General features: G+C 37.3%; 1 protein-coding gene across 15 annotated transcripts in view; it reads left to right on the plus strand.

The window, feature by feature from the left end:
• PRUNE2 (prune homolog 2 with BCH domain) overlaps positions 1 to 20,685 on the plus strand; it is a 138,120-nt gene that overhangs the window by 109,723 nt on the left and 7,712 nt on the right. For 13 of the 15 annotated variants that reach the window (XM_042033145.1, XM_042033149.1, XM_042033147.1 and 10 more), the window contains 7 exons: positions 300 to 379; positions 1,273 to 1,473; positions 7,011 to 7,187; positions 11,413 to 11,515; positions 15,047 to 15,178; positions 15,336 to 15,422; positions 18,708 to 18,806. In XM_042033145.1, coding sequence (XP_041889079.1) covers positions 300 to 379; positions 1,273 to 1,473; positions 7,011 to 7,187; positions 11,413 to 11,515; positions 15,047 to 15,178; positions 15,336 to 15,422; positions 18,708 to 18,806 — 879 coding nt within the window. Of the gene's footprint in view, positions 1 to 299; positions 380 to 1,272; positions 1,474 to 7,010; positions 7,188 to 11,412; positions 11,516 to 15,046; positions 15,179 to 15,335; positions 15,423 to 18,707; positions 18,807 to 19,505; positions 20,554 to 20,685 lie in introns of those variants that run through there. The other 2 variants (XM_042033158.1, XM_042033157.1) reach the window with 2 other exon arrangements.

The following is a 20,685-nucleotide window of genomic DNA, read 5'->3' on the forward strand; positions in this document are numbered from 1 at the left end:
CCAACTTCATTTGTATAAAATGAGAAACACTGCTGTTTGCCAACCTCTTACTATTCAGTGCTGTGTCTTGGTACAAATAAAAGTGGGTATGTGTGTCCTGTAGTCTCCAAGAGCTCTACAAAAGCGTCCATAAGTTAGGGGTAAGAGCAGCGCAGTGCAATTACAACAGCAGGGTTCGTTTCTCACATCAGTTTTGTAATCAGATTTCTGAACTGGCTATGCTGGAGGCAGTTTCAGTTCTGTATAAGATAATGAGCTGTACATCTCTTTAAGATCTCACTTTGTGTTTTATCTCTCAGGTTGGTACAAGAGGATGTGGGAATGGACATCCCCTTAGCTGAGGGTGTACTAAGCCCCAGTTCAACAGAGATGAGACCTGGTGAGAGAAGCTCTTGCTCGTTTTCTTAATTATATCTTATTCCTGTGGCATATAATTATGCAGTGAGAATGGTGTTTCTGTGCTGATAAAGAATCAGTTCCGTGTTAAAAAGAAAAAAGCATTAAGTTTGCTTTATTTAGTCAGTTTTCTCCTTCACTTGAGAAATAATAATTATAGTGTGACATTTTCTCTTGGGCATTGTTACCACTTGTTTAGTCCTTCTAAAGGTTTAATAGTCTATATTATTTATTTTATAATTGACTACTGTCTAAGTGAACTAAGTTAGACAAAACAACTTGAAATGTACCATACAAGGCAGAGGCAAGGAGCAAAGGTATATCTTTTGTCTTGTTGAGTACTACTTCTATTTAAGACTGATTAAGAGACTCAGAGACTTTTTTATTTGTTATTGTATTGAGAAAGATATATAGCTAAAGCTAAAGACATAAGTATTTGCAAATCAACACTGACTGCATAAGAAAATAAATATTTACAATGGCTTTTGACTCATACAAATTTTCCCAGGACTTGGCAACGTCTTGATTCATAATTCAAATGATTTGTATTTGCCCTTTAAATTCTTAAACATCATGGGTCAGAGCATGTTCAAAACCTGTTTTTTGTCTGATGATGGCGAAAGAGTGAATCTGGTTTTAGCATAATTTAAGAGCTCTGCACTACATTTGCCGCTCCTGTAGATTCTTGTTTAATTTCATTAAACATTATTGTTAATCTTTGTGTTTTGTGTTAGATGGTCTTAAATGTCATGCTGTTACTAGAATTGATCTGTCCCAGTGTGTTGAAAGGTAGTTTTTGAGTACCTGGAAGATTAATTGTATGTAGAATAGATAAAGTTCTTTTTCTCTTCTTTTTTTATGTTTGCTTTTATTCAGAACCTCCCAATTCTCTTGATCTTAATGGTTCCCAACCCAGAAGGATAAAGCTCACTGCTCCAAACATCAATCTCTCATTGGACCAGAGTGAAGGGTCTGTACTTTCTGATGATAATTTGGATACACCCGATGAAATAGACATTAATGTAGATGACCTTGACACTCCTGATGAAGCAGACTCTTTTGAATACACTGGACAAGGTAATATTCTAGACTGTAAATGTAGAGTTCATCTCTGTTTCTTTTTTTACGACTCACATGCTCAGTTTCATGTCTTTCAGGTTATCAGTATGGTTAAAGCGTTTGAGAGTTAATGCTAGGCATCCAGGTATTTTTACTGTCTGCTATTTTTTAACCTTTAATATTCCTCCTGTGTAAAGTATTACCCTTCTATTTATTCAGAGTGCAGAAAGAAATAGTACAGCTGAATTAATAAAGTAAGAGCAGCTACCTAGGGAGAATCAGGTTCAAAGTCCTGTCTTTGTCCATTGCCATAGGACTTGTCCAAAAACAATTGTTCAAGAAGCAGAAAGCAGCTGCCTGTTGCTGTAGAGAATGCTATAGCTAACTGCAGCTTCTTGCAGCTCTGGCCGGCTCTAGGTGGCAGTTACATTGGTCATATTTAGGAATATAACTTTGTGCAAAATATATTGGCTGCACCAAACATCTATAAATGAGGTAGACACAATGTGCTGAGAGGTCTTTTGTTAGGAAGAAAAGGTCTGCTTTTTATTCCCACGATTGGAAAGCTGAGATATGGAAGGTGTGTGCATGGCATGATAAGCCAGCTCAGGTGGTGGAACAACAGAATTCCTCGTTCCACTAATTTAAATGTCCTTTCTCAGCAGGGGTAGCTATACAGCATAGATGCACCCTGAAGTGTGCAATGGATACTTCACTCTTCCTTCACATATTAATGATTTTCTCTCCTAGACATATGATGTAAAGGTTTTACTCAGTTTACTTAGTTCCATGATGTACAAAATATGGTGTTTCCTATTCCTTGCTAGTACCTTATAAAAAGTAAAACATATAAGAACTGTAATCGCTGATGTAAATACGAACAGATCATAAGCTATTGGAGGGGAAAATAAGTGTGAACATTCTACAACCGAGAGCAGAAAGAAACTTCAAAAATGGATCAGTATTAAAAATGCCCTAGGGTATATCACCGTGTCCTGCAGCCATAGGGAGGAGGAGAGAAGATCCAGCAGGCAGGAATCGTGCAGTGAGATTGATTTATTTAATTATTTTACAAACTCTTTTATAGACTTTTTTCTTCATAGTCTAATTGGACAAGGATCAGCCACCCCTTGGGGTGATTGGCTAAAATCCTAAAACAGCCATTGTCAAAATATTTTTCTACTGTACTATAAACAAGACTTTGGTGCAGGTGTTTCATTGTTTACAGAACTCTGCTACCATCTTTTGTGAGAGAAAAATCTCTCACAGACTTAGAAAATAGCAAGAAAACCCTTTCTAGCAGCATTTTTGTATCCACAGATCAGTTTAAACTGAATTTTCCCATGCATTTACTTTCCCTAATGCTGGTGAGGTTGCTGGGGCATACAAGAGCAGTTGCATCATTTTAAGTGGTATTGCCAAAGAGGCATTACTGTGTACTCAATCATGCATGAGGGTCTCTAATGTTACTTCTCATTAAGAGGCCGATTTCCTTATGGGTAGATGCAGAGTGTGGTGATGAGTTGCTTGATGGTTAGAAGATTTTATAGCAAAGGTTGAAACTAACATGCACACACATGGGATCACATGCTTAGACTGTTGTGACTACCATGTGAGAGAAAAAGTCTCTATCTGCAGTAGAACAGATTTTGCCTTTAAGTCCTCAAGTAATTAAATTCAACTCCAGCGATTTTGGTAGCAGTTGCATTGATGGCAGGCATTTCCTCCCACTGGTTTTCTGCTGCTTTCTAAATGTGGTGATTTGTTCAGTTCTTAAAGTTGGACCAATTTCCCCAGACTCCTAAGTGAAGAGCTCAGGGTCCCTCTGGTTTTGGTGACATTTATGCAGTTTCATAGTTAAGTTTTTAGATACTTAATAATAAAAATGTCTTCCACTGAGATGAGCCATGAAAAGAGTAGAAAAGACAAAAAAAAATTCAACATATTATCAAAATAAGCCAGCAATAAAAGAAGTTGGCTATATGTAATGTTAATCTGATAGCTAAGATTATAGTCATAAAAACTAGTTCAGAATGTCTTGTTTGCATGTTAAATAACCTCTGTTATCTTTGTACTCCTGTACTCTACTGTTAGCTGTTAAGCATTCGATGTTACCAGCAATCTCCCACAGTTCAGTGTTTCTAACTGCTGCCAAACCCAGGAAAGTAAATACTGAGAAAATATAGCTGCTGAGACCAGAGAGAACAGTGATTTTTTTCGTGATCAGACTGTGGATGGTCCCTTTGAACTACAAAAGGCAGCTGAGAAAAGCAAAACTATTACCATGGTTCAGGGGTCCACCTCATCACTGACAAATGTCTCCATATTACAAGAAATACTGAAAACCATTTGCTCAAAAGAATGGTGAAGAAGAATCATCACAACTACAATATGCATGAAAATAGATGAGAGCAGAAATACTAAAGTACTTGTCTTAAACTAGCACCTGGCTTGTTTAGAGATTGGTTGATCATCAGTTTCACAGGGTGGGGGTTGTTTGGCACTAATACCATACATTCCAACATTCTCTTTCAGAAGCCATGCTAGTTTCTGAAATGAGCTTTTTATGATTATTGCTTTAGATGACATAAAAATTGCATTTCTGAAAACCATATATGAGTATCAGAGAAGGCCTGCTCTCAAATCAGCACTATTTTATAAAGTAAGACTGTTTATTGTTTTTTCTGAAGGTACTTATTTCCTTTCTAAATTGCACACTGGTGCATCTTTCTCTGCAAAATCAGCACTCTAGGCAATAAGGGAGAGCTACTTCATCAGCAAGAGGCAATCTAGTACCATTTCTATTAAAAAATAGGTCATGCATCCAATTTCAATATTGTAGGTTTTATCAGAATCTTGGTAATTTTTCATCGTCTACAGTTTCACCAACCAAAAAAAATTACCAAACCCCAAATACAATTTCAGCATTGGTCTGCCAGGTGCCTAGCCCAGCCTCTTTTCATTAAGCTTTGTTCTGCCAGCTATGCTTTTCTGCTTCAGTCATGTTCTTTCCACTTTATGAGGAATCAACTGATCAGACACTCTTCCTAGGCTGTGCTTATAATCCCATCTGTCTATTCTAAAAGTACCTGCATGATAGTGTCCTGTGGGGACCCTATATCCTTACAGGAATGGGCTGCCCTGCAACGGCCTATCAGAGTTTGCATAGCTTGACTGTACGCATGTAATTTTCATATTGCTACCAACAGCACCTTTGCAAAACCGACAACATACAAAATTGCATTAAGATACCTAGGTTTGGAGGTAGTGGGGTTATGCATTTTTTAAGCTTATTCCCAGTGTCATGGAATATGTGGTATTTCAAAGCTGAATGCTATTGTTAGACATCACGAGCATTATGCCCTGAGAAAGGCATGAATATATTCTTCATTTCCTCAGTATACAATCTGCTGAGCAGCAACTGTGAAACCAATTTGAAATACTATACTTGAAAAAAACCCAGCTTTTGTCAGACTGTCCTTTTTTCCATTCTTAGATCTCCTCAAATGCAGTTTATTTGGAGTTCCTAAGGAAAAAAGGCTTACTTGGTCACATTATATGTGCACATGTATGTATTTCTTGCTTTTCCATCCCTTTTTCCACCATTAATACAACTTTATTCGAATATCTTTTTAACTCATTGGCTGGTTAGACAGTGAGGTAAGAAGTGAAATATTCCTCTTTTCTTTAAAGGTCCCATCAGGCAGGAAGTAGGTAAAGCAGAGAATTGTTTGTAGACTCAGCTTTTGTTGCACATAAGAGAATCTACTCAGAGAGGGGCACCTTCTGGCAGTATAATTCCCTAATGGTACTTTGTATTAGGGACAGAAAATACAAGACAGGCAGCAGTAAGAAATTCAGACTTCGTTGGTCCTAGTGTAGCAATGAATATGTGCTCAACCTATAATTTTTAGAAGCTTTTTTTGTGTGCTTAGAGAAAGTTGCTGTTTCTAACAGATTTGGTGAAATTATTGATAGGATTTAATGGAGGAGTCAGTTTAACAAATTATTAGTTAGTACATGTATGTATATGTGCCTGTAGCTTCTATGTAGATATCTGTGGTATATATACAGTATAATATCATATTCCTGATTTAATAGATAATTTATTTAATTCTTATGATAAACTAGTATGTTTTAAGGATGATTTACTTTGATTTGTGAATAGTTCAAGAAGCAGCATTTACCAAAGAGGCACATCTGTAGATAACCCAGTACACAGAAGGTTTTGTGGGCACCTATGAAACATTGTGTTTTTTACTTCTTTCCAGTTGAAATTGCTTCTTTTAGTTTATTCTTAATTCTCATAGATCTCTTTAGTATTTTCAGATAGGATGCCTGCAGCTTTTTACATACACGTGTATGTCATTATGTATCTTACTGTATCTTTTTACTGTTACCTCACTTACTGACTTGCAATTCAAATTCTGCTCTTACGGCTGCAGAGCCAGAATAATGCTTTAAAAAGAGCAGTTTACTTCAAATATGTGTCATGCGTAAAATTTACGGGATCTTTACTATGAAGGTAAATTAATAATATGCACACAGAAGCACAAAGCAAAGGTGCTTCAGCAAGAATAGTACAAGAGAGGGAATTTTTTTTCCCATGGAAAACCCACTACGTTTTAACAATAACTAGAGAGGGATGTTAAATAATTCCAGCTGTGGACATGACTATTCATCTCACTTTCTCTGTAAACAGCTGTTAAATTTGAAAAATTGGAATACATTTAAATTTATTGTTAAGAGCAATCTCATCAATGTGCAATGAAAATGTAGATTTTATTAATGAATTCACAGGTTTTTTTGACACTAAGAGTATTCGGCAGAGAGACTTTATGGTTACTTGTCAGCCATACAGTTAATTTTTTGTGGTCATTTTGTTTGCAGACTCCATGTCCACGTTCTGTCTAGTGTGCTCATAGAACAGGTCAGGGTGCCTGGCTGCTCTGTACTTCACAGGAGGAGAGAGCTGGTATTTAACCTCAGACAGTCCTAGGGGGAGTTACCGGGGGCGGGGGGGGTATAACTACTGTGTTTGTATGAGGAGTCAGCATTACTGAATCAGATGAAGATGAGTGTTCTTCATATTTGCTGATAGTGGATGTAAAGAGATGGAAGACAAACTGCAAAAAAGTTGAGAAGCTATAGCTTTCTGGTAGTTCCTTTCTAGGCAGGAAGTATTGCTATGTTCACATTTATTTTGGGGGGGTTTTAGCATAGTTCTCATACCTTCAACACAGATTTCAGAAGGCCTACCATGCAGTAACTCTAGTGAGCAGCTGCTCAATTTTACCAACTGGATGCAAAAATCCCGTGGTGGTATTCTGCATAGTGATAATTGCTGCTGTTCTTTTTATGTTCACAATGAGGAAATGTCTTAAGAAAATGGAAACTTCTTATTTACTGACTGTCAGATGATCACATTCTGCTCTTACTTATACTAGTACTGTAAAAATCCAGTTAATTTCAGTCATCCATCTCAAATATATGTAAAAGCAAAAATATTTAGATCTTTAACAGGAAGAGCTAATATATACAGTTTTACTTTTCAGAAGAGCAGACTGCTGCTAAGGATGCTTCCCAGGAGGAGTCTGAATCAATTCCGGAGTACACTGCTGAAGAGGAGCGAGAGGACAACAGGTTATGGAGAACGGTGGTTATTGGAGAACAGGAACAGAGAATTGATATGAAAGTCATTGAACCGTACAAAAAGGTCATTTCACATGGAGGTAGGAGAAGGTTTAAGCATTTTTTTAAATTGATGTAAAAAATTTATGCCTTATTGATCATGATTTATTTTTATTTTTGTTCCATTATCATGTGGACAAGGGGAGAGAGAATTTATTTTTCAGCCTTGGCTGAAATCAACGGGGCTTTCAGTTCAATATGGCGATGACTAATACGAATTTTAAATTCAAAGCTATTTTGGAAGCAGTATAGTGGACGTATATGTGTCAGGAACAGTCTGGTCCTGACAACAGTCTGCAGGCTAAAACTGTTTTGAACAAGGAAAAAGGCTTTTGACCTACAGCAAGATAAGATTCTGAAAACTATGTTTGGTGGGTTTTGACAAAACCTTTTGCGAAGTATAATGCTCTGTGATTTGCTGAATGATGTATGTGGTTGCACAGATCTAAACAAGTAGAGTGGCAAAATAAAGAAGATAGTTTTCCCTGGGGCTTCCATTCATCTGGCTACTTGCCTTATGTTATTTTTCTGCCATTTATAGTTGTCAGCAGCATTTTACTAGGAACTGGTTTATGGGACTTTTTACATAATTTATTAATGATTATTAAATAACATACCAAAGAAAACGTTTAAAGCAGGAAAATGACCCCATGTGCTTGCTATATTTTCTCATTTGCTTCCCAACTTCCTTAGAGAATTTATAGTTTCGGTGTTACTACTACACTTCTGTATATATTAATTCATATGGATAAATATTACTACAGATGTTGAAGGAAGAAAATGAAACAAGGCTTTCTAAGTGCCTTTTCCTTGGTGTCTCAGGTTTGAATTATCTTTGGATGCTATATTTTTGGGGAGCACTCTTTGCTCTCTGTTAAGCAAGGTGTTAGGTTGAGTTGTTTTATTCCTGCAAAAACTGAGGCAGGCAATTTAGCATCCCAGAGGGAAGATTCGTGAGTTTATATCAGGATGCTTTTGTCACAGTGATGTTGATTTGCAGCATCAGTTAAAGATATTAAAATATTGAAGTTAAAATATTTTCAGCATTGAGCCTCTAGCTGGTAAAATTACATAAATAAATTAAGGTTAATTTTTACATTTAAAGCAGCTAAATGCTAGCCTACAGGTATTCATGGTGGCCAGCGTACAGAAGGTTTAAACAGAATTAATAAAGATGTTTAAGCCTTCAAGCATTTTTCCACTACAGCACTACCATCAAAGATTTATGAATGTGATGACACCTCAGACACAGTTTAGCAAACATACACAGATGGCTTAATTTAGGAAACAAACACAAAATAATTTTGGGGCCTTGCTAATGTTGTTTATTTATATATTTTTGTATGCTGTAAACTATTCAATATGCATTTGCTGTAAAAACTTGTGTATTTCCTACTAGATGTTGATGTATATGTTTATATCAGCTTTTGTGAAAAATTAATGTTTAATGGGAGACTAGGTAATTCAGCTCAACTCTCAGTAAGAAATAATTTGAATTCAAATTTTACATGTCTGACATTTTTTAGATAACTCAAATGTAAGATAAAGAGCATTAAGTTTTCTTTACTTTTGAAACGATGCTTGTCAATAGCATTAGTCATTGTAAAACAAACAGTGTGAGATGTAAGAATAAGTTTCAGCCTGCCACTGCCTAAACTGGAAATGTTTCCTGATATCTAGAAAATCAAAGTAAGTTAATGACTGGATTAAATTCTGTGTTTATGAAGTGGCAGATTGAAGACAAAGGAACAAAATAATTTTGTTGCATCTATTGTGGAAAACTTTGGACAGCTTGAACAGTTTCTACATTACGGCAGCAAGGCCCATTCCATATGAAATTCCCTTTGGCAATAGTTTAGTGGAGTGTTTAGAGGGCCAGATTTACTTTAATCTCAAAAATAATAATAGGTTCTGACTAAAATTAGTCACTGGAAGTCAAGTCAAGCATCTCTTGATGATTCAGAGGTCTACTGAACATTCCTCCCTGCCAAATGACAGATAACAGCAAGTGCAGAATCTAGGTGGTAGCCACAAAATAGGAAAGAGGAGAGTAGATTTGGCAGTGTAGGTGTGAGATTGTCTTCAACATATGCTGATGAAGAAATTTCTTAGAGATCTTTCTCTTTGCTTAGGCTAACTGGGATTTGGGGCGAATGGATTTTACTGGCTTTTAGTGATGAATTAAAATGCACTTTTCCCTAAGGTGAAGATTCCTTCTCTTCAAGAAGTGTGTGAGGAAAAAATGGCTTAGATTTATCTGTGGATTTTTCTTCTGTTTGTTGTTAGTTAGCATCTGCACATAATCGTTATGCTTTCCATGAACTGCAAACTGTGCTGTGTAATTTAGTGGGCGCACCTGCCGTAATGTGCTCTTCCTGCCAAATTCCTGTGCAGCTAGACAGGTTGCTTTATGGCAGCATGATATAAAGTCTTCTAAAGTTTTATTAAATTTATGGAAGGAAGGAAATGTCCTCCCTATTTCCGTATTTGTAAACCTGAGGAGGAGAGAAATACTGCTTTTTCCTGTTGTTTAAACCCAGCTGGCAACTAAGCCCCACACAGCCACTCACTCCCACATGGTGAATCAGAAGAGTAAGACTGAGTAAACTCTTGGGTTGAGATAAGGACAGTTTAATACGTAAAGCAAAACCTGTGCACACAAGCAAAGCAAAACAAGAAATTCATTCACCACTTCCCAAAGACAGGCTTGTACTCAGCCATCTCCAGGAGACCAGGGCCTTATGACACATAACAGTGACTTGGGAAGATCAAGGCCGTCACTGCAAATGTCCCCTCCTGTTTCCTCCTTCTTCACCTCCTGAGCATGACGCCATATGGTCTGGAATATCTGTGTGGTCAGTTGGGGTTGGCTGTCTTGGCAGTGTCCCCTTCGCCTTCCAAGTTCTTGTGCACCCTCTGCTTGCTCTCTGAGTGGTGGGGGGCAGTATGAAAAGCAGAAAAGGCCTTGGTCCTTTGTGAGCACTGCGCAGCAATAACACAAACATCTCTATATTATCAACCATCTGATTTCAATGCAAATCAAAGCCACAGCCCCATACACGCCACTGTGAAGAAAATTCTCTTCCAGCCAGAACCAGCACAGTTCCAAATAATCTAGCTGAATAATAATTTGTACTGAAAACAGGACTGGCATACCATGAGCACTTTAGTTAGGCTTGGATATTGCTCTCTAGTATCCAGAAAGCACTGTAAAAGTCTTAAAATCTCCTTGTGGAAAGGTTGTTTAAGTAGTAGTATTATCCTTTAATTTTTGTCAGGAGCATGTTCCTGAGGGGAATTGAAGTTTCTTTCACAAATATTATCGTCTCTCCCTCATTGTCAGTTTTTTCTAGACTTGAAAGGTTTTTGAGTGTTCTCTGAGTATATCTGTCTTCTGTCTCTCTGCATCACTAGTGCTATTTACCTACAATTCCTACAGCATCTTTATAAATTACCTCCAGATTGCATGTATCCTTTAAGCAAAACTTTCAACTGAAACACAGGAGTATTTTTTATTTATTTTTAATGATAAATACAGAAAATCCATAGCAGCTGCAAAGGATTGTGGAGAAGATTAAACAACATTAATCCATCATGAAAAAGAAACATTTTCTTTTGGATTATAAGCAACTGTGCTGGGCCCTGGAATGGTAGTGCTACAGCTTTGAAGATTTACAGCTATCATTAGGCAGTGATGGAGCCCAGAGAATGCCAGTATTGGGCAACTAGAGTATCCAAGGTTAAAAAGTAATTTATACTAAACTTGCAACAAAGATCCCTGGGAGCTTTTAAGGGATAGTGGAGTGTAGTCATAATTTTAATGTTCTAAAGCTATTGGAGCTGCACAGGCCAACTGAGATTGGACTGCAAGAGTTTATGAAACATAATTCAAATGACGCAGGACAACAAATGTAGGATATTTTCTTTAGCCCCTTATTCCTCAGTCTGAGTTGAGCATTCAGTATGTGATTGCCACAGAGCTGCAACGAATGAGAGGTAGAGGCCTTAGAAGGCTTTTTTGCTATAAAAAGTTTACTAGTGGTTGTGCTGTGTGTGTTTTTTGAGAATTCAGTTTAACTGACTGTCCAACTTCCTTATCACTTCATGATAGTTCATACATTTTCAAACCTTCAGTATGAAGCATTTTGGTATGCTTCAGCAGTAGACATAGTAGCTCTATTACAGGACTTTGAGATTTCTTTTTAAATTTTATCCCGTTAAAAGCCTTTGACAAAGATAAAAATGCGTTTTCGTTTTTTTCCACAGGATACTATGGTGATGGTCTGAATGCTATCATTGTGTTCACGGCATGCTTCTTGCCAGACAGCAGTCGAACTGATTACAACTATGTCATGGAAAATCTTTTCCTGTGAGTGATATGTGAGCAATGTGACAGAGTCTTTTGAGTTAGTACTCATAATTATGCAGAGAGAGGTAACCTGTCTTTCCTTAAGAGGTAATTTTGGTTGTTAGAAGGGGAATGACAAGGAAAATAGCAGTTTTAGATAAACTGCTCAGTGGAGTATTATTTTGGTATCCTTTACCTACTCACCTTCCCAAATTAAGGTATATTTATCAGGACCAAATCTGACTGTTAGTATCTCTGTAAATGTCAAGGAATGCAGTATCTTCAACTTGTTGGGGCTGCAGTCTTTGCACTATTTCACTAGTGATTTCCAGGTCTTGCTGAGAACAGTCAGCAGGGGCTTAGGCTGTTTTTCACTATTTGTTGTTTATTATATATTATCATGATGTGTCACTGAATGTATTTTTAATATCTGATATCTTGGGTTTAGGAGTCACATGGTCGCTTTTTAACACTTGTTTTTTAAAAACAGGATAAATCGCAGTTGCTGACACAAGCAGCTCTAACTATGCTTCCTGATTCCAGCTGCTTCTGATTCAGCTGGAAGTGGCAGGGGCCAGTTGGGCAGGACACAAATTTGGCCACACAACCCCAAATTTTTCACAGGAAAATTATTCCTAATAGCAATTGGGGTGGCAGCCCAAAATTTTGAAGGCAGCTAAAGTGCCTTTAGCTACTTCCACTTACAGCTGTTAAAAAATCAATCATTCCAGTGTTTTCTATGCTGAAACCCAGTAAGTAATTTCTAAAGCCAGCAGGAGCCAGCAGGAGCCAGCTTTTGCCATTTGCAGTTTACAAGGCACTGAGAGCACAGACCCGGGTCTCCTTAATGTTCTAGTCTGTGAAGATGCACTTGTTGGCAGCCAGTGTCTTTAACATTGTGTCTATAGGTGAAAATAAGACTCAGTGTTTTAGTTTCTGGTCAGAATAACTAATACACACAATGCCCAGTAATTTAGAAGAGAAGAAGGAATTACTACAGTGGTTTTAACTTGGTAAGTATGGAATAAAGCTGACTATTACCAGGACTGACATTCAATAGTTGTTCTTTGTCTTCACCCAAGACCCTTGTTCAGATAGAGCTGGTGGTAAATGAACTTTGCAGAGAAAACCTTAAGAGCTTTTTCCACATGGCTTAAGGATATTGCCGAAGTCAATTTTATAGGTCACTTTTTCTGGCTGTGAACTGCAGCTTATTTTAAGGCTTATAGACTGTTTGGGTCTCTCTAAAACAACAAGAAAAGGGAACTAGTTCACCCCATTCTTTCAGTTCTAGATCTCTTCATTGCATGGAAATAGAGGGAGTGCAACAGTTTACTAAATATACAGTAACTGATATATTTAAATATTTGGTAATTCTTTACTGCTGAATTACACAGGGATCTGGAGAGACCTGCAAACTGCTGAATCTCTTTTCTTCTTTTATACAGCATGTTTCTGATAGTATAGAAGCTACCTCTAGTTTCTGATTAACAGCTGTCTTCAATTGCTCCTGAGTTTTGCTGCAGTTGCTTTCCCATCTGAATTCCTTTCACATTTCCTACTATCTTCTTCCTATTTGTGATACTGACTAATTTTGTAAAATTGTCTTTGAAGAGTTGGGTTTGGGTGAAAATGCTTGAAACAGCTTCTACAGCAGTTTTTGTAGATAATACAGAGCCACATTTAAAAATCTGCTGTTTAATTTGTGGCTGCCTAAAAGTCAGATTAAAGCCAGTCCACAGATTAATTTTTTAAAAAATAATCTCAATTTGAAAAACTACACTTTGAAAACAAAACCAACACTGCCTTCAGAGTGAGTCAGTTGTTTTGGTCAATGAGAAAATTTCTGTCCATCTTTTCAAATAATGAAGAAATTGCCATTATTACCAAAGAATAATAAATTACTAGATAGGTAAGGTTTGGAAGGGAGCTCAGCATCCTTAAAATGGCAAATGAGCTAATTCAACCTACATTACATTGTTGAATGAAAGTATGTGAGATTAGTGAGATCTGACTAAAAAACTAGCAAAGATTCCTTTTTGTCATAATAGGGCTCCTACTTCTCATGAGAAACATGCGTGATTTTTCTTATTATAACTGATTATGGGCATAATTCCCTTTGGAGTTAATAAACAGACCTTTCTTCAGACTGTCTTGTTCCATAACTGAAAGACTTGTAGTGTTTTAATACGTACTTACACACTTCTGTATGTTTCAGTGTTTAAGTGCCTTTAAAGCACTAGATGTTGTGCCCTGTGGGAAGAGCTAATCTCACAACCTGTCAAATAGTATCTTTGTTAAAGTAGCTATTAAATTAACTTTTATGCATCAGAATGCCCATGCAATGCCTTGCTTTCCTATTTCACTGTTAAACATAAGCCTTCACAAATGTCAGGCAAATGCAGGGAATGCACAACTGCAAGGTAAGAAAGAGCAGTGAAATGCATTGAGGGAGTAGTGATTTAGATGGGATTTACCAAATGCATGAAACTAGTCTAGTTAATGGCTGCCTACTTTATGCCCAGATAAAATACCACTCTCTGGTGAGAACTAGATTTCCTACAGTTCTTTTAAAGACATTATATCCTAAGGAATTTAAGGGTCAGATTAGATTGTGAGGCATTCCCATACAACTCTGAAAGGGGCCATTATGCTTTGGGATAGAGGTGCCTTTTGTAGTGGATGCACTCAGGCATTCAGGTTTTTAAGGTGTGACTTGCGGTTTTTATTCTAGTTTTTACATAGGCATGCCTTGAAGCTAGATAGTAGAGAGAACAGTTTGAACATTCCTGTGATGATCAGATCCCAAATGAGATGGGGACTGCTGAATAAACCATCTGCATAGATAGTCCCAAACAAGACTTCAAAACTATCCTCTTACTTGAATGAGTAGTGTGCTCTTCTAGGTAGGATGAATTTTGCCCCAAGAGCACTGTCTGATAATGAGTGTTGGGAGTGTTTTGCTCACAAAATGAAGTCATGTCCTGGAGTGCTCTGTCCCATCAGAAGTCAGGTTGATGGACAAGTTTTCTTAGACTTGAGTTTTTTTGTGTTTTGCAGTCACAGACTCGGTAGCAGTAGTGTGAGGATCACTAGAATTACAAACAAGTATCTTCTGACACCTTTTATTTTTGCATTGAACAAACCTGATGATTAGAATAGTGAGCAGAAGTTTCTCAAGAGTTAAGTACAGAAGCTGGTAGGACTTCACATGATGCTACCATGTTCTCCCTTGCAAAGTCTCCTGATTTCAATACTTCTAAGGAAAAGCAAATTCACCAGTGATATTTGAAAACTCACTGTGAAACTCTTGTTTTTGTAAGGAAACCACATACTTTTGAAGACATAGGTAAGACTGTGGTTTTCTAGTTATGTATCCACAGGTACCATGGTGATCAATGCTAAATGTTTGCTTTTGTTTAAAGGAAAAGAAAAGCCTGTGTTGTCATGAAGTGTTTAGTCTGCCTTCATTTATTCCTAGTAGCCTGATTTAGTTCGGGCTTAAGCAGATAATGTGCAGTATATGCTCACTGGCATCTGTACTTTTATCAGATATGTAATCAGTACCTTAGAGCTGATGGTAGCTGAAGACTATATGATTGTCTACTTGAATGGAGCAACACCAAGAAGAAGAATGCCTGGATTGGGTTGGATGAAAAAATGTTATCAGATGATTGATCGGCGGTAAGTAATATATTCCTGTCTGATCCGCAGCTGTTATTTTAAACACTGTCCATTTCTGTAACTCACCTGTATGCCAGGGCTTACTGTATGAGATCTTTCTTTATCTTTTGTGGTTTTTTTCTGTTTTTCTGAGAATTTTTTTTTTTTTTTTACTTAGATTACGGAAGAATTTGAAATCATTTATAATTGTTCATCCATCGTGGTTTATCAGGACAATTCTGGCTGTGACACGACCTTTTATAAGGTATGTAATAAATGCCAGTGATTTTCTATGTCCCTAAGAGTACATATGCACCCTAAATCATCAAACATGGCTGTTAATCTTTCACTGAATAGTACTCATTTTATAGCTCATGTTGGGATTTTGGAAGTTGAATTTCACCTTCCTAAGGTGAATAGGGGAAAAAAAATATATGAGTATCTAGTTGCAGATGTCATAGACATGGTTTTGTAAACCTGTATGTGTATGTAAAACTGGAAATACAGTTTCATAAAATAGTCTTTATTTGGAACCCAGATAAAAGGCATATAGAAAAGGGGACTGCATGTAAGATAATCACCTTATTTTAAAGATCCTGGCTACAGAACAAGATTAAGCTACAGTTCTGGGTTTTTAAAATATCATTGCTGCTCATAATTCATACAAGAGGACTGCCTGCCCCCTGAGGTTTTTGAATGCATTTGGTTTCAAAAAAGGTTTAATGCTGTCAAAAATAATGCTTTGATTAGTACGACAATCAAAAAAAAAGGTTACCAACTTTAAAGACTTCACACTTACTGTAGAGGGAAGTATGCAGTTCAAATCCTGAGATCAGAGAGAGCAGACTGGAAGGTGTGAAAAAGAGTTGCTTCAGGCAGGAAAAGAATCATCATCTACAGAAGCCACGCAGCAAATGACATATGTCATGAGAGATCTCAGGGAGTTCTGCTCACAGACTGCAGGTGAAGACACTGGAGATGTCTTGTCACAGGGTGCTCTGTCCTGACAGGGTGACACTGGGATCGGGAAACATGTGAGATGTCCCATTGCTGCCAAAGTGCAACAGGCAGAGTGTCATAATGGAGCTCCTTTCTAGATGTGGTATCTTTAAGACCAAGTTGAAAGTAACAATTCAAAATACCCTAGTAGCAGGGAAACAATACTTGGAATTATCAACAGTAGTTATGAGGATTCCCTGAGTTGCATTTTGATATCTGAGATATTTCTGTTGCCATCTTATTTACTCCCAGAAATGAGAGTTTGTTTTTTTCTTTTAAAGTCATGTCTGTTTCAATTCATTAGTCATTTATTCAAAATGACCATACTAAGCAGCAGTGATTAGAGGTTTTTCATTACCAAACAGGAGAAAATATTCACTCTAAATAGTTTGACAAAGCAGATTAGCAGTACTTAACTTGACACACTAGAGACCATCTCAGCCAAGTAGACTGAGTCTTGGTGCGAGAAGAAAGTGAAGTGCAAATATAAGCTAAAAAAAGGTGGGCAGGGCACATGACTAGTGTGACTTTTGTGGAGGATGACATGAGATATTTGGACCCTTACCAAGGACAGAAGAACATTATGAGTCCCGTCCCAGCTAAGATGTGGGACTGAACAGCAGAAATCAAAAACCTGAAAGACAACAAAATTTTAAGGGGCAGTCAAGTCACTGAGGGCAGGCTATCCTCAATTCTACCTCTACTCTATTCTACCTCAAAAACTGGCAAGAAAATTCAGTGGAGTGTGGGACCCATCTTGACTGACAAACTATTGTCTGAATACACAGAATGAAAAGAACTAGAGGTAACAGAGATAGATCTTGGATACTCTTTTAGGACCCTTATAGATACTCCAAAAATTATTTGAGTTGTGTTAGGTAAGAAATTAGATTTCTAATAAAGCAAGGGTCTGTGAAACATACTTGGCTTGTGATGAAAGTATTTAAATGGTGGAAAGTTACCATTATTGGCAGCATGCTTTCCCTAAAGTCTGAAAGAAACTGTATCTGGCATGCCCATACACTGACTCCCACATGAAGGAATTACTTAGAAATCAGTCACTGTAGTGGAATTAGTGGACCCAGAAGAATCCTTAGGAGGAAAAATTAGCCTTTGAAAGATTTATTTAATCCCTTCCCACCATCTTTAGAAGCTTATGATTGACTTGCAGCTTGCCAAGTTATTTTAGGTGGCAGTTCTGATGCTACAGACTATGATTAACATTTTGGATAAAATGCTAAGAATCTGTGTATTACCAAGCTTTGACTGAATAACTGTGAGTGATTCTTGCATCTAAAATGTGGCCATTGTCTGATCCAGTGTGTGTGTGCCTAGTGATGCTAATCTGGTACAAATTACAGTGAATGAGCTTAAACAACTGTTCACAGCACCTTTATGCATTCTGTTCCAGTTGTCTCAATTTATCTTATGGGGAAGATACGTATGTTGAGGGGAGGGCCAGTAACCTTCTGCTCAGAGCTCTTTCAGAAGCTTCCTATTGTCTGGCTGCATGTCAGCAGCAGGTCAGCAGTAAATAGACAGAACATGTTCTGTTTTTCAAGACCTAAACTTAACATATATGGTCAATGTGAGCTTGCCACTACTACTGATGTTACAAGATGATCTAAATACAACTAGAGCTAAATTTGAAAATTGGCTTTATGAGCCAAATGAGAAAGATAGATTTATCATAACCTCACACTTACCAAATAGCTTAGGTTAGACAAGTAAATAGCCTTATGTTTTAAGTGTGTTTTCTGAACAATTTAGCCTTAATTCCAAATGATCATTTTTCAAGTGCAATAAATGAATGATATAGCACAGCAGGAATAAACAAGATATTTCCTCATAAAAACAGACCCTGCAGTAAGAATAGACACAATCAGATCTATGCTCTTCTGAACAAATGATGAAATTCAGTTTTATTGTGTTTGATTGAGAATTGGTGTAAAATAGAAATGCTAAGTCATCACAATCACTTGATAACCATCACGATGATTATATCCATGTAAGTAATGCTTCCCATCTCTTTTTACATGTAAGTAGTCTGTAAGGAATTTGATTGTTTTCCAAATTTTTATACATCTCCTTCCAACTGTCCATTGCATTCATATTCACTGAAGTTCAGATGGGAATGCCCAGGTACCTTGCCTTCTAAGATGTTACAGCTGCCTCATACATCAGCAAAGTTGAGTCATTTATGGCCCACGAGTTATGTCAGGGATTAATACCTTCAGGCTCTGTGTGAAAGTCCTGGTTCTTTCCCAGAGGGAAGTTTTCAGACTGAGCCATTAAGTAAGAGAGGATTGGCATGATAAAAAGCGCTATCCCACCTCACAGGATTTCCCTCTTATCAGCCTTTTTCAACTGTGGTAGGAGGATTTTTTGAGTCATTAATCATTAACAGTCCAGTCTCTCAGTCTGTAATTGAAATATGAATATCCAAATGCTTAATTATTTAACATATTTAATACATTTCTTCATTTGGTTTTAGTATGTCATAAAAGAGTGGGGGAAAAGTTATTTTAATACCTTTTTTTCTGTGTTTCAGCTCTAAGTTCAGCAGTAAGATACAGTACATCAACACGTTGGCAGAGCTTCGGGAGATGATTCCAATGGAGTATGTGCATATACCAGATAGTATTGTCAAGTAAGTGATGTACACTAAGCATGTACTTGTTCTAATGGAAACTATTTCCACAAACTAGTAATAGTGTTACAGACTGTAAGAAAAACAGAAAGCACTTTCCTGATGTTCTTAAAAATTATCATGTGTTGTTCCACAAACATTTCACTGTCAAACTCAGAAGCAGGAGACCACTGTGTAAGAGAAACACAACACACAATAAATATTTACTTCTAGGGGAGTGGGAAAATAGTTTGGCCTTTCCTGAGGTATCATCTATGCCATATTTTTTCATAACTTTTACTACTATTTAAGTGAAAGTGTTTTCAAGTTTTATTCATGCAGGGCTTTGAACAGAAACATTAATTAAAAGATAGCCTGTTCAATACAAGACCAGTGAAATTCCATAGGTTTACTGTTCCTTACCTTGTCAATTTTCATGGTTAAATCCACAACCACTGAAAGACAGTTTCTCTGTTCCTGTGGCTTATGTGAAGAAGTTTTGTAAATGCAGGCATTTCTAAAGGAAAATATCTGTTAAAAATTTGTAGGAAGTTGATTGGCATTGCTCACCTCAACTGACATTTTTTCAGACTGGAAAACAACAAAATGAAATGGTATACCAGGACTGAAAACACAACTGAAAAAAAACATGGTCTTCATGTAGTCATTATCAAAAAGATGTACAGTTCAGGATTTTTTTTTTTTAATTGTTCTCTTTAGCAAATGTCCCAGGTATTGAACAGCCTGTTCTAGAAGGTAGTTCAGTGAGTAGATACATAAGTATGATTGTATTTTCATTATGATTGGTCAGTGACAGCTTTTGAAGTTGTCACAGATCTCTTCGACCCAGGCAGGAGTTTTCACACCTGTTTCACAGCAGTAGTAAGGCAATTTCCTTTGTCAGGCTAGTGGTATAATTCCAGGGAGCAAGTGGGAAGCTCAGTTCTGGCAATGGCAGTCATGAAAACAGTATATTACAGTTGTGAAATCAGAGGTCATAGAGACTTTCACTCAATTTCATTTGCTGCTGTAACTTCTGTAGAGATGGAATGTTGCTAAGAATGTGGAGCAGAGGCCATTGGTCAACTGACAAAGAGATGTCCATAATGTTTTAACATCCCTAACAAATTATCTTTTGATTCCTGTAAACATTTTGGTTTCTTATAGTTCCCTTTGTTAGAAACCTGACCATGATACAGAGAGTTTCTATCTGTTTCCTTGCTGTGTTTTACCGTTACACCATGGCAGTACACACATCTGTGTTATGCACATTTTTTCTTCCCTGTAGAATTAAAAATGTTCAAGAAGTCCATTCACCTCTCCGACCAAAGGTGAAATGATCACGGCACTAGTAGCAAAGAAATGTTAGTAGTCAAAACTTCAAGAGTTTTAAGGCAATGCCTATTTCATGTCATCAGCAGCCAGATGAGAGATTATGAGTTTGCTGAAAAAAGACAGAACTGGAAAGATGACAGTTGTGCCCATCTGTGGCAAGCATTTCAAGATGTTGTGATAACAAGATTTAGAGGCTGTGTGCATTCAAGGCATTTGTGAGGGGCTATTCCTGTACCATAGGGAGAAGAGCAGTGTTCAGCTCATAGCTTCACTTCTGGTGCAAATTGAGAGAGATTCCTGCAGAAAAATTCCTGTACCATCAGGAGAAGAGCAGTGTTCAGCTCGTAGCTTCACTTCTGGTGCAAATTGAGAGAGATTCCTGCAGAAAAATACAGTTAATCTTTTGGCTTCGTAATTTCTCCATTGCCAAGAACAAACATACCACCTATGGTCAAGAAAAATCCCACCTTTAGAAAGTACATAGTGTTATGCCAGAATTTGGGTTGTGTCGTTTTTTGGTAGTTTTTAGTGAAGTGGGATACAATATGCTTGTTGTACCATATGA

Source organism: Corvus kubaryi, unplaced genomic scaffold (genome assembly GCF_017639235.1).
Source record: "Corvus kubaryi isolate FWS band 111438036 unplaced genomic scaffold, C.kubaryi_AGA036_p1.0 37357, whole genome shotgun sequence".
NCBI lineage: Eukaryota > Metazoa > Chordata > Aves > Passeriformes > Corvidae > Corvus > Corvus kubaryi.